The following is a 23993-nucleotide window of genomic DNA, read 5'->3' as shown; positions in this document are numbered from 1 at the left end:
GCAAGTGGGCTGATAGCAGGCCCCACCGCCTGCACCCTTGTCCCCTACTCGCGCCCACGTGCGAGTGAGCTGCACGTGTCAACCAAATAGGCCAGTCCTTGGGTCAGTCAAAAATGGGCTAGTCTCTTGCCTAGCTTGGGCTGGGTGCCAGGCTGTTTTGTGCGCTGGAGTGGATTGATAGACCCCCAGTTTGGGTTTTTAACTGGGTGCTTGGCTATTCCACCTCTGGTGGAACTGCTCTTAGAGAAAATTCTTAAACGGCAATTTAAAAATTAAACAATCTGAATTATTGATTCTTCGTAGGGTACTTTAATTCATGATTTTTAGCCATGACGAGATGCCAAACCAACTCCAAAATAGTCCCTACTCAATTTTTTTCTTTCAAGAAAACTAATGAAAAGAACTTGAAAACTGAGTTTTAACGATAAAAACAAAATAAAAGGTAAAATGAATAGTACAAGAATTGATTTTTAGTATAAAAATGTGATTTTTCATTAAAATAAATAGTATCAGAAGCTTTTCGTTAAAATTTCTTTTTTTTTTCTAGCCCCAAGGATAGTCATCTATAGCTAATGTCAACCACGTTTTTTTATTTTATTTTTTATACGAGACACGATGAGTGGCCAGACAAAAAAGTTGTGCATGGTGCCCGCCCCAATTGTCTGTTGCACACATAATAGCTACTTCAACAGCTCTATGAGGCGTGGCACAATCATGTCCATCCAATTCCAACGGTCATGATTTTATTTATAATAAGTTGTTACCAAACAAGTTTTATATTTTCATTTTATTTACAGTAAAAACGAAAAAATTAATGCAGAAGTGATTATCAAACAAGCTCGTAATGGTTTCCATTGAAAAATTACTAAACGAAATACATGATTAGATCAAGCTTGAGTATGGATTAGATTAAGCTTGAGTATTGACCTTGTCAAGTTTCGTTCGGCATGCTGTGAACCTTGCCCTTCAAGCTATCGCTTAAGACATTAACACATAAGTCAGTTCCAACCATAGAACGTCTTCTATGTGTGCCTGCATGACTGACTGGGAAGACAACGTGCGATCCAAAAACAAGTAACTTGTAAAACAATCAACGACATTCAGGTTTCCCTAACCTTTTAAGACAACTAAATCTCCGTCTCCGGTGTAAAAATAAACCACCAGCCCCTGAAAAATCAAGTGTTACTTGCATAATCAGACCCCATCAAACTGCACACAGAAGACAAATTATTAAAATTCCGAATAAGCTCCACTACATATATGCGTGTGGTGTCAAAATATAACGAACAAGAAGCTCACCTCCTATCAACAATTACCACTGCACGAAGCTCACAATTAGCAAAGCTGCATATAAACAGAATTCCACTCTCAAGCTTAGCATTCATACAAAAATTAAGGAGAGAAAGAAAAGGACTAGTTCTCCTTAGTTTAAAGAACAAATATCCGAGACCAGTAGAACGTTTTTATACACATACGATTATAAACATTATCCCGTGCTGCAGAGGTACATCTATCCCGTCTCTGTATGCTTCTCCCCCAAAACAGCCGCTGCTGTCTGCAATGTCCTACAAGGCAACTATTGGTCAAAACACAGTCCTTCGACCTAGTGAAACCTACATAAGACTTTACCAATCACTCAATAATTAGTCAAGTGCAAAACTGAAATAATAAAGGAAGCATGTCTCCTCTTAAATCAAACTAGTCCATAATTTCACCTATTCGAGAGTATTCTCGGCAAGCTAACCAATGGATAACTGCTTCTGCTTTCATTATTTAAAGAGCCTCCATTAAGTACAGTATCAGGATGCGTTTTTCTTCTCCTCCTATTATGGTCAGCCAAACCCTTACGGCAACTTCTCTTCCCTTCATCAAGCTCTCGAAGAGCATGAAACCTGTACATGAGTGTTAACCCTGTTACATTTAATTCAACAAAAGAAAACTTCTGCAGAACCCAACAATACTAAAAAAAGATTGATGAACAGCCATGGACAACAAACGCATAACAAGAAACTTACACAACCAAACTCTGTATTTCATCTTCAATAAACAAAATCGTGGAAATTTTTCGGCCAAACAAGAAATAACAATAGAATGGTACCAACCTGCTACACTGTTGACAGAACCGCTGCATAACATTTCCAACCAGTGCATTAGTTGCCTTGAAATGCATGTCACAGACCTTATGTCGTCAGTGGTAATCCTTGGCATTGCAAGATCAGTAAAGAAAACAAAAGCAAATAAAATAGCATTTGATACGGAAGAAGATTGTTGCATATCTCATGTTTACTTTTTACAAAGTCGTATTTATTCCAACCAAAATGGCGAAATTAATAAGTATAAAACAAGCATATGGCAGTATGGCAGAATCAGTCAGTGTATTATCACAGTCTCAATGTAGTTTAATACGGTTACAGAAGTGGGTACGACTTCAGAAGATTTAAGATACATATAAATTGGAAGCTTGAAAAAGATCTACATAACCCAATGAGTATATCTTCTCAGTTGCTAATGCACACGACTCTCGTCTGGCTTTCTCTGGAAAAAAAGAGACCCTAATAGAACAGCAATGCCTGTTAGTGCAATGGTGAATATAAGCCGCTTCTGTGAAACCTCGTTTGCCTGTCTTCTTGGAGGACCTTGTCTTCTTTCAGCTGGCCTAGCATCCCTTCAGATGAAAATCCAAGGATTAATACCCGACAGATGAAGACAACAGGAACAACACTTAACCAGTCACCGTAATTATAAGATTAGGCCATCTCCTAATGTCAACCAATGAATACACACGCTAAAAGGTTAGGCAGTTTCAAATGAAGTAAACAAAATAAAGTCTCTCCCAACTCGTTCAAAGATGGTGAAACGCTGACAGTGCAGGATTACAAAACCAGGGTTATTCACAAGATTCACCAACCCAAAGAAATCTAACGAATCTGATCCACTCATAATCAGATTGTAACACCATGCTAAATAACATGTAAATCAGCTTGTACTGAAAGCAAGAGCTAGAAATCACAATATCGTGACTCAATTTGACTTCTCTTTTGTTACTTTACAGCAATAAATAACAAACAGTTGCAAATGAACCCAAATTAAAAAGAAACTGACTTCAAAGACTGATCAGTCAGAAAGATTTGTGTAACTTTACCCTAATTAATTTTTTTTCAATTAACTTGAATAAAAAAGCAGATGAAGGTTTAGCTACACACTTAAGGCATCAATAATGGAACAATTGAGGACACTTTTCTTTCTCTTTTTCTTTCCAAATAAGTAATTACGTCTTTTTGGTATCAAGGATTTGATTGGGTAACTCACTAGATTCAAGATACGTTGAAGTACGAAAAGGAGGCCAACATCCAAATTTTATCCATGGATGATGAAGGTTAGAAATATATTAGTCATGAAGGAAACTTACTTCCTTTCTAATCCAACCATTTTGTGGGGATTGGAAGGTAAAGTTTCCTTCATGACTACTCCATCCTTTCACTTGGACAAAATTAAGAAATTGACCTTCAATTCTTACTTTAACATAGATCAAATCTAGTGGATTATCCAGTTTAATCCAATCTTAGGAACAGAATGTGACCAAAAAGGATAAAAGTCTGTAATATTACTATGAGTAACTACTACTGATACTAGCATTGCTACCCAAACAGAGGACCAGCATGGTTCTTTAATCACCCTAACATAACAAGTGCAACGTTACAACACTAAAAAAATTCTGAGATGCATAATAAAGGTCACTAAATTCAAACCAATTATGAAATTATCAAAAGAGATACAGAAAAGAAAAAAAAAAGAAGCATGCAAACATAAAACAGCACCCAATGTTACATCATTCACAATCAATTAAGACTTCTGAAGTAGTTTGTGAAGAACACTTTGCCATAAATTAGGTTGATATACACACAGTACAGTTTCTAATAAAAACAATACCATCCACAGAATTAGGGAGGGGGGAAGGAAATAAGAGATGTCCAAGAATCGATAACTAAACCTATGAAACACAGGTAGTTGACTATCAATTATAGGCTAAAAGATGGCAAGTGAATTTGTTCTTACGCCTTCCTCAAAGATATTTCACTAAATTACTCAATTACACACAGCTATAAAATTATACCATACCATTTAATATATGGAAAATGCTAAACGATAGTAACCAACCTGGAAGGACCAGCAGTATTATCCGAGACACCATTACACCTAATTTCATGGTTATAGCGTTCTCGCAGTCTGATGTATCTGTTACAAAGATGACAAAGTTCTGTTCGATTCCCGCATACTTCCTACAATTACAAAGAAGCACTGAGATAACAGTAACACTCATTTGGTGCTGATGTATATTATTCAATGTCATCAAATTTAAAATTTTGTTCAGTGTTTACCTGATGCTCAGCAAGATCAATTGCAGGCAATGGGAACTCACAGAACTCGCACGTGACAATTCTTTGAGGGCAGTTTTCACCTTTGTGGATGGCTAATATTTCACGTTCCATTGTCTCACTACAAAGTGAACAGGCTACCTGCAATAATACACGACAATTTGGATGCAAATTACAGTTAAATGGTAATATCTACCCAATTTAAGATAATCCTAAACAAATAAGATGCGTTGTTAAAAAATAGGGTGAATTGCCAATTTAGTCCCTGATTACCACTTGAGTGAAAATTAGGTCCCTAAACTATTTTTTCAGAAAAATCAGTCCTTGAATTATAAAAATCTGCCAATTACATCCCTAATATTAGATTTGAAACTACTATATTCAATTTTCCATCAAATTAAGTCACGTTACTTGCATATGATCCACATTGGAGGGTAGACTGCTGATTTTCCATACAGAAATTGTGTATGGAGTTAACTTTGGAGGGTAAAGTAGACGTTAGATTCGCAAACTATATGAAAAAAGGTGCATGTTCAGGCTACACCGCTACAGTATAGATGAAAAGCCTTCACTCTATATTAAAGGACATGCAAGAGGCATAATTAATGATTTGTATGCTTCCAGAATAATATGAAGCTTTTGTTTGATTGCTAAGTAAACTGACAAGGAGCTTGATACAGAATGCTGAAGTTACCTTTATGATCATTAACATGTTTTAATCATAATGTAGCAGAAATAGTGTATTAAAAACCTACTTGAGACACTTGCTGCCCTACAAGGGGTTCGATAAATAATGACTAAGTAGTTAATAATTTCCAACATTGTACTACCAAGTTTCAACAATTACTATCTAACAAGTAACAGTCAACTCAACAAAGCCCCAAACTAATTAAATGGAATCTCTTTTGCTAACTATCCCAGTTTGAAGAGACATTCTTTGATAGATACTAACCATGTTCACGTGTACAGACTACAAGCATGAAAGTTCTACAAGTGCATATCAACTTATTGTAATAAAATAACTAAGTCACTCTTAGTGTCACTGTCAAGACAAGAATAACGGTTGGTCGTAAATGGATTCTCATATGCCTCCAATTATCATCTAGAGAAGGCATCTCTGTATCCTCAAATACTTCTAGAAGCTTTAGATTAAAACTAAAGACCAGGTTACATATGTTATTATGATGGCCTAGGACTTGAAGAATTGAGGTCTCTGAACGTTACCATGGTGGAGTGACTTCTGAAGGGTTTAATTTAAATGAAAAAATTTAGGGAAAACTTTCTTATAAAAGTATTCAGCAAAGAAGTAGCTAATACAATTGATAAGATAACAGAAAAATGAGATCCTTTAAACCCAGAGGATGGCAACACTCAACACACATATTAAAATATTGTAATCTAACTTTTCTCATTGAATACGGGTAAAAGCTGGAAAAATTTAGGCGAAACAAAAGCAGTGCAACTGTAGGTTTTCACTTAAAACTAACAGGAGAAACTGCATTTTGTTTAATGTTTCATGAACTGCACTAGGAAGAAAAAGCGAATATGGAAACACACATACCGGAGCATGGGTGTTCGAGTAATGTTCCTCGGCATATTTTTTTGGAACCATATCACCACAGACTTTACATTTTTCTAGATTGCGGAAGCAATGAGCAGAGTGCAAATCAATATTTGACGAGGGGATAGCTCTGTGACTGGAAACATAAAAACAAATATCCATTAGGAGAGTACAGTTAGTGCAATGAAGCACCTGAATGTTTACAAACATCAAGCAAAGTAAACAAATTTGAGGCATTGAACATCTAAAGAGTGTGTTTGATCTTATAAAACCGAAACAAAGAATAAACCATTTAAAAGTACGTAGAGGGAAAACGAAGTTGATTGACTCAATGCCTAAATGATCTCAGCTCAAGCTGGGAAAATTCACACATTTATGTCAAATTTAAAAATATTAGCATCAACTGGGGTATCTCACAAAATTCAAACCAACTGCCAAAAATTTAAAAACACAAGAACCCACTTAATAATTATGGTAATCCATGATTTATCTAATCGGGGTATCCCGGATTTCTCAAATCATTACAATTAAAACACAGAAATCATGCATAAACATGTATATATAATACCAGAATTACGAAATTCGAGACGGAAACTGTAAAAAAATAAAAAATAATAATAATGAAAAAAATCACCAGTGATTGCATATTGTGGTTGCTTCTTCAGATGCAACAGCCATATCGTTTCAGAAATCTTGAAAAACAAAACAAAATATCAGCAGGAAACAAATTAGGCAAAAATCACATGAAATTATCGGGGGGAAAAAAAGAAGAAGAATTTGTGAGATGAAATCTTACAGAGAGCAAAAAGGAGCTTCTGGGTTCGGCAGGCTAGACAATTATTGTTAATTTTTTGATCGAACGAAAGGGAAGGAACTCAGAAATGCTTTAATAAATTTAGGCAGCCTGTTCCCCTTTTATCCCTTTTTTTTTAAATTTTATGAAGACTTTTGCACCCAATAAAACAGAGTAGCGGTCTAAATTGACCATGGATTGTTTGAGAGAAGGCTCAGCTGTCGGTATCCAACCAGGGCTTTGGGCCTTCTTGCATAGGTTTATCTCTCTCTCTCTCTCTCTCTCTCTCTCAGTCTACTGGGTTGCCGAGATTAAAATAAGGACGTTGAGAATAAGTTCGTGTCAAACTGGTCGTTTAAAATTTTCAAACATAAAAGTCTTACATTGAGCAATTCAAACCCAGCCCAATGCAGTTACTATACACCTTGAAATGTAATTGCCTTAGTGTAATTATACTTGTTTTATCAATGTCATCGCGATCACTATTCACAAACACACACACACACACACACACTATTTTTCATGTTTTCTCGAATTTTCGAAACATTTATTTTTTTAGCTTATGATTGCATAAAAGTTTTACGAAACTTTGTTATTCCAAGTTTAACTATGTAGTTGTTCGGCCAAGTTCAATTTGAACTCTCATTCTCTTGGCTATAAGAGCACTTCCACCACCGATGGATGGCAAGAGTAAGGGCTTGAAACATGTTCTTCAACCAAAAATCACCTCCATCAGGCCAAAGTAAAGAGGGCAAGTGGTGGGCCATGTGAAGTCCCCCAAAGCCCGAGCAAGTTAAGCCCGACTTTGCTCCAGCAGACAAGAATGATGTTAGCATAACTTTAGTCGTGTTATATTTTTTTATTTTTTTTGTCGGGAGCGTGTATTACACACGCAAGGGGGAGAGTGGCCGCCTAAATTTACAACGGTGGGTTCCCCTGCGGTAACTCATCAGAAAAACCCCACCGGCTCTATGACGTGGCGTGATGAGAGCATTGGATTTCTAAGGGCCTAATGATCTGGACCGTTGGATTTTCAACAGTAAAAAAATTGAAAAAATTTCGTTGTGACATATGGCACATTTTACTACGTTTGATTTTAGATGACATGTTCTAGTGTGTCGTCCGTTAGATGCAGTAGGAAAGTATAGATGTTGAAATGTCTTAGAGACGTTTGAGAATCCTTTATTGGATCTAAGAATTATCTTTGAAGAATCCTTTATTGGATTTGATTGCGTTTCCCATAATAAAGGAATATGTCTTCAATTAGGAAAGCTTAAAGGTAAGAATTAGTTATTAACTCTATCTTTAATTTTCTTACCATATCTCCTTGACATGGGCAGAGGAGCTTGGAGAAATTGTATTCTACAACTTAAGCCTTCTTCATTGGTTGAACTGCTAGTAGAATGACTGTGGACCTCCCCAAGCATTCTCGTTAATTTTGAACGCAAGTGCATGTGTTAGTTCTAGAATTTTCTGAATTATTTTTGGCTCCACAGCAGTGGATGGAAAGCAATTATGCCTATGCACCATGATGCGAGTTCGATCCACAATGATCCCCTCCCCCCTAAAAACAAACAATTTAACCCACTAATACTATCGTTTGTCAAAACAAAACAAAACAAAACAAAAAAAAAAAAAAAAAAAAAAAAAAAAGCTAATGTATTTTATCCTTGATATTAAAACACATTGAAAGTCTATTTTTACTAGCTAGAAAGGACTAGCATAATCACTAAAAGAGAATGAGAAAAGAACATGCAGAGACGGAGAAGTAAAAGGATTTCCGGTTTGCTTATACTCAACTTCTTTGTTGTAATCTGACTAAACGCCTTTACTTTTTGAGCAGTAACATATGTAAGTCCAAGGCTACAAACTACTTTGCTGGTTATCACATAAATGCCAATACTTAGTACAGTGGTATTCCAATGTCTGAATTTGCACATACATGTATAACACAAAAACCAAAAAGAGTGTATATTTAATCATGTATCCAGTCCTAGTAATGGAATTCTTTTTCTTTTTTTAAAAAAAAAAAGAAAGTAAAATTTCCTTAACATATGTACAAGTAAGAAAATTTAGAACATTCAATGGTTCAGAAAATGACTCCCATGCCAGTGCTTCAGAGCATCATCAGTTACCTAGAGATAAGTGTTAGGTGTGCATCCCAAAAGTTTGGCTCAATGATATTACAGTTTGTTTCAAGGATTCTCATCACAATGTAGAATTTTAGAGCACTATAACAATTTCAAATTTTTTTTTTTTTTGTTATACAGCTATATATTCTTAATCATGTTACTAATTACCTCTTTGAACTTGGAATTTTTTAACTATTATATCACTCAAAATTATTGGGACAAAATCAATCACAGACAAGTTGATCTTATTAACGAAAGAAACTAAGAAGGATCTCTAGAGAGATGAGAGAGAGTTGAAGAATAACAATGGCAGAAGAAAGAATTGTACTTCACAGAAAAATGGATTATTACACAATGATCATTTAATGATGGCCTCTATAGCTATATATATATATATATATATAGCCCTCCATACACTTGTCTGAATTACACTTCTACCCCTCTAACTATATTGATCAAAACTAACAAACTCTCTTAATCATCAAATGACACATGGCATTATTGTTAACAATTTCTATTATTACTGTTATTACCCCTCTCTCAAACTGAGCTTAGAGCTCTTGAAGCTTAGTTTGCATCAAGTGATTGAAGCATCAGAAGAATGGAGTGATCGATCTGGAATTCCCAAGCCAAAACCCCTACAATGCTTGAGAAACACATGACTGTGTTTGGTGAACACATCTGCAATTTGATTTTCAGTAAGAATGTATTGCACCACCAAGTCACATTTCTGCACTTTTTCCCTTACAAAATGATAATCCGTGTCAAAATGCTTGATTTTGGAGTGGAACACTGGATTTGAACTAAGAGCCAAGGCAGACAAGTTGTCAAACTGCAGTAATGGAGATTTTGTAATTACATATCTTTAAACAAGGATCGAATCCAAAACAAGTTTGCAACCAAGTGTGCCAATGCTTTATATTCAGCTTCTGTACTACTTCTTGAGACAATGGTTTGTTTCTTTGACTGCCAAGATAAAGGATTGAGTCCCAGATAGACCACAAAACCTATGAATGAACTTCTTGTGTTGATATCCATAGCCCAATCAGAATCTGAATATGATGTGAAGTTAACTTTAGACTTTTCTTGTAGTGCAATCCACATTCAATTGTACCTTTCAAGTATTGCAGTATTCTTTTAACCAAATGAAAGTGTAAATTAGTTAGTTTTGTCATGAATTGACATACCATATTCACAGCATAAGTTATATCAGGTCGAGTGAATGTCAAGTACTGAAGAACACCTACTAAACTTCTGTACTGAGTAGGATCAGCTAGGTCAAGACCTTTACTCTCCAACAATTAAGTACATGGTTTTGAAAGTGTTGATGTAGGCTTGCAAATCTCCATCCCAGCCTTCTTTAATAACTCTTTGGTATACTTTGACTGAGTAACAAATAGAGAACCATCATCTTTGTATTGAATATGTAATCCCATCATCTTTGTATTGAATATGTAATCCCAAGAAAAATGTGAGTTTGCCCATATCCTTAAAATTAAATACTTTTGCAAGATCTTGAATCACAGCTTGAATCTTAGCTACACTGGAACCATTCACAATTATGTCATCCACATATAGTAGTAAGAGAATAATATCATCACCGTCAACTTTAACGAACAAGCTAGTAATTGATAATGAAGTTTTAAAGCCAAGAGCTGGAAGATAACTTGTGAATTTTGAATTCCAGGCTTTCGGGGCTTGTTTTAAACCATACAAAGATTTAATCAATTTGCAAACATAATCAGGACATGATTTATCCACAAAACCTTGAGGTTGTTTCATATACACCTCTTCCTCTAGGTCTTCATGCAAAAATGCATTTTTAACATCTAATTGCCTTAGACTCTCAACCATATTATGCAACTAAAGAAAGAATGACTCTCACAGTGGTGTGTCTTACCACTAGACTAAACGTTTCAAAGTAATCCAAACCTTGTTCTTGATTGTACCCTTGAGCAACCAACCTTACTTTATCTTGAGTTTCAAGTATAAATTTCTTTCTTATATTCCAAAATGTCATGAAGTTACAAAAGGAAGATGAGATATTTAAAGGGTAGGAATCAGTGCATATGCCATGCACTCAGTCATCCAGAAAACTCTATTAAACACTACAAAAAAGCTAGTCTAGGAGACTTACACCAATGCTAGGAGACTTACACCAAATCTAGGAGACTTACACCAAATCTCCTTAAATCAAGGAGTTGACAACAAGAGAAAAGACTTACACCAAATCTCCTTAAATTAAGGAGCAGCTAACAAGAAAAATAATACATACAAGTTGACAAGGTAACACATAAAGCAGCACCTAGTCCCTAGAGCTAATACACTATTGTACCCCTAATAACCACCATCACCATTATTCCAATACTCCCCCTCAAGCTCGATCCAGCAAATTAATGGAACCAAGCTTGCCCAAAAGGCGTTGAAACTAATGCATAGGCAAGGATTTAGTGAATAGGTCAGCAAGTTGATCAGTACTTCGAACATAGTGAGTTTGAATAACCTGTGTTTGCACTTGTTCATGCATATAATGACAATCCACTTTGATGTGCTTGGTTCTTTCGTGAAACACTGGATTGGATGCAATGTGTATGGCTGCCTGATTGTCACAATAAAGAAACATGAGCTGAAAATTGAAGACTCCTAAATCACAAAAGAGACCTCGCAATCAAATTAGCTCACAAGCAGTGGAAGCCATTGATCTATACTCAGCCTCAACACTTGATCTGGCAACTACTGCTAATTTTTTGCTTTTCCATGTGACTAAGTTTCCTTCCACAAAAATGCAATTTCCAGTTGTTGATTTGTGATCTATTGAATTTCCAGCTCAGTCAGCATCACAATATCCCTTTATTTAAGTGCTTCCATTGTTCTTCATGACTATGCCACGACCTACTGATCCTGTTAAGTAACAAAGGATTCTTTTGACAAGATTAAAATGCTCAATAATAGGTGCATGCATGAACTGACTTGCAATACTCACAGAATATGAGATGTCTGGTCTTGTTATAGTGAGGTATATCAACTTACCAATAAGTCTTTGATAGTAACCAGCTTTGTGAAGAGGTTCACCTTCCAAACTGAGTTTAAGTTTGCTATCAAGAGGTGACTTGGCTGGTTTGACATCACTCATCTTGGCTTCCTTGAGTAGATCAAGCACATACTTTCGTTGGTTTAGAAATAGGCCTTTATGGGAATAAGACATTTCTATACCTAGAAAATACTTCAATACTCTTAGATCTTTGATGTCAAACTGTTGTTGGAGAGCTTGTTTAAGATTGGCAATTTCTTCATCACTATCACCAGTGATAATGAAGTCATCAACGTAGATTAGTACCACCAATTTCCCTACATGTCCTGTATGCACAAACATGGAAGAATCTGCATTGCTTCTATCAAAACCAGCATTTATGAGAACTGAGCTGAGTTTGGCATACCAAGCTCGAGGTGATTGGTTAAGATCATATATAGCTTTATTCAACTTGCATACCATCTGTGAATAACCACTTTGCAAATGTCCAGGAGGCAATTTCATGTAGACATCTTCTTCGAGATCCTCATGCAAGAATGCATTTTTAACATCCATTTGATACATTAGTCATCCCTTACTCACAACAACTGAAAGAAGTACCCTTACTGAGTTTATCTTTGCAGCAGGAACAAAGGTTTCCTTGTATTCAACATCAAGAGTTTGTGTGAATCCACGAGCTACCAATCTTGCCTTATGTCTTTCAATTGATCCATCCGAGTTGAACTTAATCTTATATTTCCATCTACATCCAACAACCATTTTTCCTTTTGGTAACTTTACAATGCTCCAAGTGTTGTGTTGATCGAGTGCATGTAGCTCATCATGCATAACTTTCCTCCACACTTCAGATTTATTTGCATCATGAAAATTTTGAGGTTCTGTGATCTCATAAACCTTGTTGAGGAATGCACTGTGAGCAAATGCCAGCTTGTGGTAAGAGACATAATTAGAAGTTGAATGCCATGGCTTGTAAGTCACATAGTCTTGCAATCTAGCAGGCAATTGTCTTTCTCTTGTAGGATTGCGTCGTGGTGCAATAGGTGTTGATTCATGTTCCATGGCTTCTAAGGTCACACTTCGCAAGTTTTCACACCCTTCATCGGCAGGATTGCTAAGAGACTAACCCTCATTGATTTGTTCACTTGAAGGAAGGGTTACTTGAACACGTAGGTTGAGACTTGAATTTGAATCTTCAATGATCAAGACATTTGTGGTTGGCAAGGGAAACAGATCCAATTAGTTCTTCCCCTGAGTGTTAACTTCAAGATTCTTACTGTAAAAAAGGTTAGTTTCATGAAGCTTAACATCCTTAGGCACAATAAGTTTCGTAAGTTGAGGGTTGTAACATTTATATCCTTTTTGAGTTGAAGAATACCCAAGAAAGATGCACTTTGCTGCTCGAGGATCAAGTTTGTCTTGATATAGAGATTGAATGTGCACAAAACATATACATATAAATACTCTAAGATGAGAAAGATCCACTTTTCTTCCTTTTATTATCTCCATTGGAAACTTGAACTTCAACACCCTACTAGGCAATCTATTAATTAAATAAGCAGCTGCCATAACACCATGTGACTAGAATTTCTTAGGCACATTCATTTGCAACATAAATGCCCTAGTTTTCTCCATAAGTCACGATTTTTTCTCTCAGCAATGCCATTTTGCTGAGGGTTATAGCTAGTTTGATGCATAATGCCATTGTTGCTCAAGTATTTTGACATGATTTGAGACATGTATTCTGAGCCATTATCAGACCTTAGAGTTTGAATATTTGAAGAGAAATGATTTTTGACAAGATTATGAAAGTCTTTAAATATATCCATTACTTGACTTTTTGATTTCAAAAGATACAACCAAGTGGCCCTTGAATAATCATCAACAAAAGTTACAAAATATTTGTAGCCATCAAAAGATTCACTAGTAGGACCCCAAATATCTGAGTGTACAAGTTCAAAAATCTTGCTAGCCCTAGATACAGACTCTCCCAAGGGTAATCTAGTAGCTTTGGAAATATGATAAGTTTCACCAATTGCTTCTTTGCTTGAATTGGGAAACAAAGCGGACAAAACATGTTGGGAAGGATGAGCTAGACGTTGATGCCACAAAAAATTGTCTTGGTTAGGAATTGACTTGACTTGAAATCCACTTGGATTGTTTTTTGAGATGTAATACAGTCCATCTAGGAAAAAAAAACCCTTACCAATCATCTTCTTGATGATACAATCATGAAAAATGACACTTTGTGGTGAAAAAAATGACCAAACAGTTCAAAGTATTTGTGATTTTCCCCACAAATAAGAGCTGGAAAGGAAATGAAGGTACATACAAAGCCATTGACTCGATTTTATCTAGAATCAGATGAATTATTCCCTTTCTTACAACCTTAGCCCCTTCACCATTTGCAACTGACACTTGTGATGGTTCATTCAATTTTTCAAACTCTATTAGTTTTTACACTTTGTTAGTCATGTGGTCTGTGGCTCCAGAATCAACAATCTAGAAATCATGCAACAAATTAACATTTAGAGCAATTTTGAAAGACTTAAGATACCTTGATGATCTTGTTTTGGTATGTGATCAACATTTGCCAAAAAACCAGCAAACTTGCCCAACAAGGCAATGGTATTTCCAACTTTAGGATCAATAGCTTGATCAGCTACTTTTCTTCTCCTTCCTTTTGTATGAAGGTTGCAAACTTAGTTATAAGATCTACAGGGTTAGCTGTGAACTGGTTGTAATGATCATGACTGTTGATAGTTGAAGATGAAGCCATGTTGGCTCGGTGGGAAAGTTGTGGTGAATGATATCTTCTAGGTGGAACCTTGTTTTTCATAAAATCAGGTTTCAACTCTGGATGCAAAATCCAGCAAGTCTCCTTATCATGCCCATTGTAATGACAATGCTGACATTTCAAGTTAGGGTTTTCACCCTTGTATCTCTTCTCATTGGTCATATAGGCTCGAGCTTCAGTTACATTCACTTTGGTTCCTGCATTCATAACCTTTCTTCTCACTTCCTCTCATTGAATGGTAGCACAAATGCTTGTGAAGGTTGGCAGTCCGGGATTCATGAGGATATGACTTCTTAGATCTTCATAGTCTGAGCTTAGGCTAGACAAGAGTTGAAAGATTTTATCTTTCTTAGCCCTTTTTAGGAAAACTGTGGAGTCAGTGGTATGTGGCAGCAGTAGACATCCAGTTCATTCCACATACCTTTTAGAGATCCAAGATGCTAAGTAAAGCTCTTACCTTCTTGCTGGATACATGATATGTCTTTTTTAAGTTGAAACTCGCGAGCAGAGTTGTTTTGGTTCTTATACATCTCCTTCACAGTTGTCTATAGCAAGAGAGAAGACTCAGAATAGGTGAAGATCTCAGTTATTTTTCTTTCCATGGAGTTAAGTAACCATGACATAACAAGTTGATCTTTGCATAGCCAAGCTTTATAATCTGAGGATGAAGCTTTTGGAGCAGGAACATTACCATTAATGAACCCAAGTTTGTTTCTTCCACCAAGAGCAAGAACAACTGCCCTTGATCACGAAAGATAATTGAACTCATTCAGTAATAATGAGATTAGCCTTTGGTTGGGATTGGTATCCACTTCAGACAGATTCTCAAGTCGAGAAGTGATGGTGTTTTCGACTTCCTGGTTGACTGAATTTTCTTCAGCCATTTGTTTGAAGATTAGAGATGTTTACATTGTGATACACACAAAAACAGGCTCCAAAGAAGGTCTACTCTGATACCATCTTGAGATTCAAGTATAGATTTCTTTCTTCAATTCCAAAATGTCATGAAGTTACAAAAGGAAGATGAGATATTTAAGGGGTAGGAATCAGTGCACATGTTGTGCACTCAGTCATCCAGAAAACCCCATTAACCACTACACAAAAGCTAGTCCAGGAGACTTAAACCAAATCTCCTTAAATCAAGGAGTTGACAACAAGAGAAAAGACTTCCAGCAAATCTCCTTAAATTAAGGAGTAGCTAACAAGAAAAAGACTACATACAAGTTGACAAGGTAACACATAAAAGAGCACCTAGTCCCTAGAGCCGATACACTATTGCAGCCCTAATAACCACCATCACCATTCTTCCAATACCTTATATCTGGAAATCGAGCCATCAGGGTTTTTTTACAAATGTGTGGTTAGTAAAGTATAGAGAGTGCTGTTGAGAATGAACCTGGAAAACCCTTTTTTAAAACTAATGAGATGTTATTGGTAGGGTTGCGGACCTTGTGATTCTTTAGTTGAGTGCCAGTTGAATGCCCTCGGACTACACCAGTAACGGCGTGCAACTGCAACGGCTCCCTCGATTAGCTATCATGTGCATTTTCACTTGCAGGATTTTCATTATATTTTGACACTGCTATTGCCTCCTGGGTTTGGAGATTTTGGATACAAGATGAGGTAATGGCCGCTGCGATATATACCCTCGAGCATGTAATTACGTAGCAATATTTAGTTATAAATATGAGCTAACTACTCAATGGTGAGAGCAATCCAGTTACATGGTGAGATCAAACTGAAGGGGACGTGTGTGTATTTATGGGCAGAGTTACTCTTCGTTGGCTAAGTTTGTTTCAACTGTCATAGTCACTCATATTTTTCATTTGCTTCTTATAATTACCTTCTATATCCTTCTTTTTATCTATAGGTTGGAGATCCTGATTGACAGATAAAAGAAGTGGTGGTAGGTTTAGTTGGATGCTGACTAATCACCATCGTTCACCAAAAGTTAATTCGTTTTAAAATATTTGATAAGTTCATCATGAATAAACAAAACCAAATATAACAAGTCATTTTTCTCGATGCATCCATCTTGAGGCCATTATTCTAACTGTAAGCTTTTGTGCAACAGAGAGAAAAAGATACATGAAAGGAATAATTGTAATTGAAATAATTTACAATGCAACACGTCTTTTGGTCTAATTTTAATTTTGTAGATTTAACTTTTAACATTTCAAAAATCATTTTAGCATTTTTGTGGATCAACTTTTTCAAATATCAAACATATTCTTCAGGATAAGAATCATGTAATAATTAAATATCGTGATCAAGAATCCGTTGCATACCAATGATTCTCATTTATTAAAACTCAGTGCAATGCTCTGGGCATATTGAATAAATAATTCATTATGTTGACAAAGTATTCAATAAGAAAAATCTATCACAGATAATTATATAAATAGATTAGTTATTATCGTATTTATAATGAGTCGATAAGAGATAATAACAGCTCGTCTATCATGTCATTAAATAAAATACAAATAGTATGTGTGCGCATGCATATATTACTTTTACATAGGGCAAATTATCTCACGCGCTTGGTCATTTTAAGTACTACAAAAAGCCATGATTCCAACCACTTGTCGATAAGTCCTATGTATAATGTGTTCAATGTGGTTGGCAAAAAGAAAGTGTTGACTGTGTTGAATGGTTATTTGGTGGGCATGAAAGTGCAAGTGGGTCAATGTATACGGTTGATGGTACCAACTTTGGAACTTGTTTCCTAGGGCGAGGGAAATTTCAGATTTGGAAGAGGGGAATCAGGTCACTCAGGTGCTTTGGCAACATCAACAAAGTGAACTAAAGTGAAATCATGGCAACTTTCCCGTTTTGGTAACCTTGTCCTTTGGAAAAAACGAAAATAAAAATTGTAGTCTTTCATACCACTTTCGACTTCCCACGTTGTCATGTTCTGACGTGGCTTGTGACCTGACACATTTTATATTAAAAAATTAAAAAAATATTATTAAAAACTAAAAAAAAAAATTTAATATTTTTTAACTATTAAAATAATAATTAATTAAAGATTTTTTTTTTTTAACCCTAAGTTTGTCTTCCCCCACCCCTGCAACCCAAAAAGAAAGAAGAAGAACCATCTTCAATAAGAAAAATATATGTGATAAGTAAAAAGCGGTTCATAAACTTAGTTTCCATTTTAATTTGCAGGCACATGAATTAGGCACTGTTTATTTTAAAAAGCACTAGCCATATCACAACAATTTTATTATAAGTTTATTTTTAGCTAGCTACGCCCGTTGGAACTCGATTTTAATCTCATTTTGCTCTCTGTAACTCAAAAGTCGTTACTTTACTCTATGAAACTCAATTTTGATCCCATTTTGGCCCATAAAACTTGAAAGTCGTCTCTCTGAAGCTCAAAATTCACTCCGTAATGCCTTCAATTTGTTAATTTCTTATGTGAGTTTGCTTTGGGTGTGCCAGGCTAATCAATTTTTTTCATCTCTTCAATTTCTTTTCAACTTAGTATTCTATGATTCTTGAATGTTAATGCATAATGGAGATTTATAATCAAATTTATTGCACATGTGGCATAGTTTTATTGGGTGTTAGCATCCCACATATGTTTTAGGAGGCAACTCATAAGTTTCAACGAGAAGAGAGAGTCCACAAATCAAACTAGAACAAAGTTTGAGTTTCAAAGAGTAAAGTGGTGGCTTTTGAGTTTCAAATGGCAAAGTAAGATCAAAATAAAGTTTTAGGGGGTGTAGCTAAAAATAAGCCTAAAAAAGCAGTACTAGCCATAAGAATGTGATCCATGTTCTGAGATAACTTTCTTAACTTAGATTTTTCTTTTTTAGTAGAGTGATTGAAAGCGTCGATGGATTAAATAGTTAGTTGTAAAGGGATGTGTTAACTTAGAGTTTAGTTGTTCTTAATCTTCACAGTTGACATAGTTACTACTAACAATAAAAGAAAGAAATTCACTTCTATTGTTTGCCAGACTAATTATTCATCATTACTTTTTTATTTCACAACTGTTTGTAGCACCAAATACGTCCAACCAATTTTAGACCTTAAAGTGTGTGGGTAATTCAACTTCACAGATAGTAGCTTTAATATTTGCTTCTATTATCAAACCATTACTTACTAGATGAATATATTAGTGTTCCACAAATAATCTAAGTTGGGTAGGACAACGTGACCTTGTCACATCTAAGTTCCAATCCCATCTTCGTGGGTTAAACTAGATTAAAAATATCGCTCAAATCATTAGAAAGATTCTACACCATATGAGCAAAATAAGAAAAAGAGCGAGAAAGAACGTGGAAGTGGAAGGGAATAGATTGACAAAAAATTGTATATTACGAAAACACATTATACAAATGTGTGCATAATTTTAATAATAATGTTATTCTTATCATGTTTTTATACCACATTTATATATCACCTTATGTGGCATTTGATGTAGATAGCCACATCATTTAAATTAATCAGAATTTAATTTAAATTAAAAACATTTAATAAACCAATAATTAAAAAAAAAGCTAGAATTAAATGGTGATTATGGCATACGAGGAGTCTTTTCCTTCCTTCCCCATTCAATCCTGCTTCTTTTCCCGTTTCCACGCCAGTTCTTTCATGCCATTTTTTCCTACTTCTTTTCCCGTTTCTTCTTCCAAGCCAGTTCTTTCATGCCATTTTTTTTCACCCCACTTTTTTTCACGTTAGTGTGGACTACCACCCTCTTTTGTACTTCTGTACCCACTTGTATTACAAACCATGTCATCATCAAGCTTCCAAGAACAACAAAAGCAAAGTATGATGAAACACTCTTCTTTGTGAAAAATCGAGCCAAATAGAAACCAGCAACTGAAGGCAGCGGAATGAACTGCAACACAAAGGACTGGCGTTCAAATTAGAGTTCAGAGCCACATCATAGTGCAATAAACTCATTTATTCAACATTCCAATTACAAGCCTAATACACGTTCAGTTTGGAGGATTTTGCCTACAAAATGGCGTGAAAGAACTAGCGTGGAAGAAGAAACGGGAGAAGAAGCAGGATTGAACGAGGAAGGAAGGTGAAGACTTCTCGTATGCCACAATCACCATTTAATTCCAGCTTTTTTTATTATTTTAATTATGATTTATTAAATGTTTTTAATTTAAATTAAATTCTGATTAATTTAAATGATATGGCTATCTACATCAGATGCCACATAAGGTAGTATATAAATGTGGTATAAAAACATGGTAAAAATATCATTACTGTAATTTTAAACAACTTTGAACTTATATTGTATAGTTGTATACAAATAAGTATACTGTATAGTGTATACATACAATATAATAATACTTATAGGTTAAGTAGAAGCAGTTGCCTAAACATCAGCATTGTCTTGTAGAAACTTGGATCACTTTTTTTCCATTCAATTATGGCCTCAATCAGGCAAGTATTGATAATTAAAAAAAGAAAAATGTTAGGGACACCATCTATATTTTGTAAACACATGAAGTGGCGGTTGATAGTTGGATTCTTTATTTAAATCATTAAATAAGGAATACAATCATCAACTGTCGTATCATGTGATCAATAAAATATGATTTAAGTAAAGAGTAATGGTAGATTAAATTTACAAACTAAATTATAGGTCAACAATAAGAAATAAGTTCGTTAATCAGCACTTAAGTAATAATCAAATCATTCACTTTTATGTAATTTAGTTTACAAAATTTAGTTTCCCTAATATTACTCTTAAAGTAAATAGTCTTTCTAGCACCAACCAAGTATTCCAATATTCACTACGTCAAAGGTACCCACTTGTTTTTATTTATCTTGGAAATGCCAAAATGGATTGACAAAGGCCACCCTATATATTTAAGAGGTGTGATATCCACACACTTTTTTTTACTTCTTACAACCTTCTTATTTTCAGCTGTTAGATAGGATGAATTGAAGAAGATCAAATGACAAAAATTAACAAGGGGTACGTGAGAAGTTAAAAATAATGTGTGGATAGCACACCCCATATTTTATCATGTAAAACTGAATAATGTGAGATATTTTATGCATATAATGATATACCACTTCTATTTCAAAGAAAGCACAGTAGTGTTAAAAAAAAAAAAAAAAAAAACAATAGGCGAGCGCGAGGCACCCATGGTCATATCTATTTTATCAATTCACTAAGTTCTGCGTTCAAACTTTCATCCTTTTCATTAGTGTAGATTAATGTAAAACATTGCTTGTAATTAAAATAAAAATTAAATGATAACTAACGATAAATGGATTTGGGCGCCCTGCTTAAAATGAGACCGGACGCTCGACAACACATTCATGTCACTTCACACACTTACCTAAATTTGAGACAGAGGCATTTTCAGAGCTCTGCTTAATTACAAGTGAGAACACATATGAATCAAACGAAAATAAAAATGTATTTTTTCATCCAATGTGTATATAGTACCGAAAAATAATCTCCCCCATTGATGAAAGAAACTAATCCTACCTCTTGACTCAATATGGTTAGTCTAGGGAGGAGAAGAAAAGAAAAGAAAATTTTGCATCACGTAGAAGCTAGAGTTTCCAGCAAGAAAAAAGAAGAAGCTAGGACCCTGATTAGACATACTTTGTAGTTGGGACCAGTCACAAAATAGGGTTGGTGAATCCATGTATACGATGAATATATATATATATATATGGAAGTATGCTCTTAACACCAAAAAAAATAAAAAAAATATATACATGGAAGCATGCTTTCTTATAAAAATGGTACCAAAGTTTTCTTTCCATAAAAGATAAGGTTCACCTGCATCTGATCATCGTCAGGAATTCAGAATTCATAAGGGGGAAAGAAAATTTAAAAGGAAGGGAGAATGAATCAGTAGAGTGCCATTTCCACTCTTAGATAATAAAGCAATCAATGAAAGTGGCATATTATCTTATATATCCAATAAAAGTCAGGAATATAATGACTTATATTGAATGGGTTTAACGTCACAGTAGCATCCTCTTCTAATAAACAATAAATTTTTTTATTCTTATCACATATTTATATCATCATTTGTATCATTTCTCTAAAAAGATAAGGATCCGTTAGTGGGTCCTATCTCTATTAGAAAGATGGTAAACATGATAATACAAATATGTCGTAATAACACACTACTAGAATTTTGGCTAGAGGACACTCCTTTCATTGGTGTCTATTATAAATAGTGGGCACTGACATTGGTGGCAAACCTCAATTACCACCAAGCAGCCACTAAATAAGTGTACATGTCCTATAGAGAAGTCTCTATTGTAACAATGGCTACCCTTAATAGATCGGTGCTAACTAAAACAATGCCACCCTAATTCATTGGTGTCAAAGTTGAAAATTATGTTTTTAAAAAAGGATGCCCTGTGTGGGCACCCAAATTGGAGTATCATATTTCTTTTCAGTTTTGGTGAGAAAACAAATTGTAATATCATTAAAATATAAGAATACAACTATAAATTTGCATAACTGATATTTTATACAATTTTGTACAAATGTTGGAACCATACTTTAAAAAGTCTTCGAAACCCTTTGTTTCCAACAGCTTTATCATCTTAATAACTTGAATCTGATCATCAGTTGCAGCTTGCACCCAAAATCAAACCCACAAATTTCGTAAGAATAACGTTAACTCAAGTCCAACTGTTAAAGTGATTAGAGTTGAGGACAACACTGAGATATGATCATATAAATACATGGGAAAAGTAGATTTTCAAGGGATTTGCGATCATAATTTACCATACAAAAATCTCAACAAATTCACTGCAACCTTTCTGCAACTTCGACTAAGAACATATATGCTATCAACTTCTCTGTGATCTGTAAGCATCAAATATAATTACTGAATTGCTTCACAGAAAAATGGACAGAGAAACCCATATGAGTGGTACCAAATACACTGAAAAGTTAGAGTGAACGAATGGCTAAAGGAGAAAAGCTTCCCTTGCTGAAATCATAATTCTGTTACAAGATTAACCTACTTAAGACTTACATTTGCTCCTTACACGAAGATAACAACTTCCTATAAATGCATAGCACACTGATCCAAAGTGCTCGTTTTGCTAATCCTTGTAACATCTTTGCAAGTGGGTAGAAAAATGGAAACACATGAGATGGAATATATATAGAGAATTTCTTTTATAAATATGCACTTAAAGCAAACGTATAGAATTGGACATGAACATGATTTTTCCTATTACAACAAAATTTTAAACAGACATATTGTCTTCATATTTGAGCTTAATGATATTTCAAACAGTTCACAAAACAAAATTAACATCTGTCATCGTTAGAATTTGAAAACCAACAAATTGTTGTCTTCATATGTGAGGTTAGTGCCATTTTATTTACGAACCAAAATTAACATCTGGAAAAGATTAAATCTTAAATATAACTAGCGCTAGAAAATAAAATTAAACATTAGTTAATGGAAAAATAAAGTATGAATTAGAAAAGATTGTGGAATCGACTTTGAACTTTAAACTCTACATCAAGCTCACCAAAAGCATTACCCAGGGAATTCGCAGTGGGTTCTTCAAAGCATATTCACAAGTTTCCCAATTTTTCTGTCATTTGGTTCAGCACCCTGCCAAGCATGGTTTTGAGAATAAGCAGTGGGTTCTTCGACATGCATAAAAAAAATGGAGTTAAAATTTGAAATCTACAATCGATCCAAAAATTGAACGTTTTTGTTTTGAAAAAGAACTTACACTGGAGGACAGCCCACGAGGAGAGGATCATCTTTACCTCTTGGGTCAAGGTCCAATTCTGGCATGCTTGGTCATAAATTGGTCGGAAAACATGCGGTTACTATTTCTTAGATTTGAAGTTGAGGAAATTCGGCTTCGAATTTGATGAAACTAACTTGGGGGTTGGAAAGAGGATGGGAAGAGGATTTCGGAGGTACAAGTTGACGGTCATTGGTGACTGGTGGACGTCAGTGCTGTTGTGTGAAGAGAAGAGGGAAAGGAGAGAGAGAATGAAGCGAAGGAGGAGTTGGAGGTTTGTGAAGGGTAGAGAGAGGATTTAGCTTTTTACACAAAAGCAAGACACCAATCTCAGCTTAAAAGACATCAAAAATAAAAGGTCACCAATCTCAAATTTGAAGGTCACCAATATTAGTGGCATTAGCTAAAAGGACACCAAAAAAAGCCAAGAGTGCTATCTTTATGTCTATAGTCACCGATTGCAAATAGTGTGCAAACATCGGTATCCTATAGCACTAATTCTAGTAGTGACATTATTCATAAAACAATGATACATGTAAGTTTTTCAATAGTTTTTCAATACAAACATTATACTAAAAT

At 35.1% G+C, this 23993-nt stretch overlaps 1 protein-coding gene and 1 long non-coding RNA gene across 6 annotated transcripts; both read right to left on the bottom strand.

The window, feature by feature from the left end:
- Positions 1-826: 826 nt before the first annotated feature.
- LOC137717931 (uncharacterized) lies at positions 827-6940 on the bottom strand. 4 transcript variants are annotated; one of them, XM_088699211.1, is made up of 10 exons: positions 6734-6940; positions 6572-6629; positions 5938-6073; positions 4380-4517; positions 4159-4280; positions 2103-2665; positions 1716-1892; positions 1476-1623; positions 1300-1344; positions 827-1209 (listed from the first exon to the last, which is right to left on the bottom strand). In XM_088699211.1, exons 2-6 carry the CDS (start codon positions 6613-6615, stop codon positions 2506-2508), a joined length of 600 nt encoding a protein of 199 aa, XP_088555337.1. In that variant the 5' UTR covers positions 6616-6629; positions 6734-6940; the 3' UTR covers positions 827-1209; positions 1300-1344; positions 1476-1623; positions 1716-1892; positions 2103-2505. The 4 variants fall into 4 exon arrangements, with proteins under 4 accessions (XP_088555337.1, XP_088555336.1, XP_088555338.1 ...); XM_088699210.1 differs by having other exon boundaries at positions 1476-1565; XM_088699212.1 differs by having other exon boundaries at positions 1476-1555.
- Positions 6941-22126: 15186 nt separating this feature from the next.
- Positions 22127-23729, bottom strand: LOC148694613 (uncharacterized). Of its 2 annotated transcripts, XR_015965753.1 has the most exons (3): positions 23397-23729; positions 22679-23272; positions 22127-22506 (listed from the first exon to the last, which is right to left on the bottom strand). It is a non-coding gene; the product is annotated as an uncharacterized LOC148694613 (long non-coding RNA). The 2 variants fall into 2 exon arrangements; XR_015965752.1 differs by having other exon boundaries at positions 22127-23272.
- Between the last annotated feature and the right edge of the window lie 264 nt (positions 23730-23993).

Source organism: Pyrus communis, chromosome 8 (assembly GCF_041283825.1).
Source record: "Pyrus communis isolate YQ-2024b chromosome 8, ASM4128382v1, whole genome shotgun sequence".
NCBI lineage: Eukaryota > Viridiplantae > Streptophyta > Magnoliopsida > Rosales > Rosaceae > Pyrus > Pyrus communis.
This window is presented reverse-complemented; position numbering and strand designations above follow the sequence as displayed.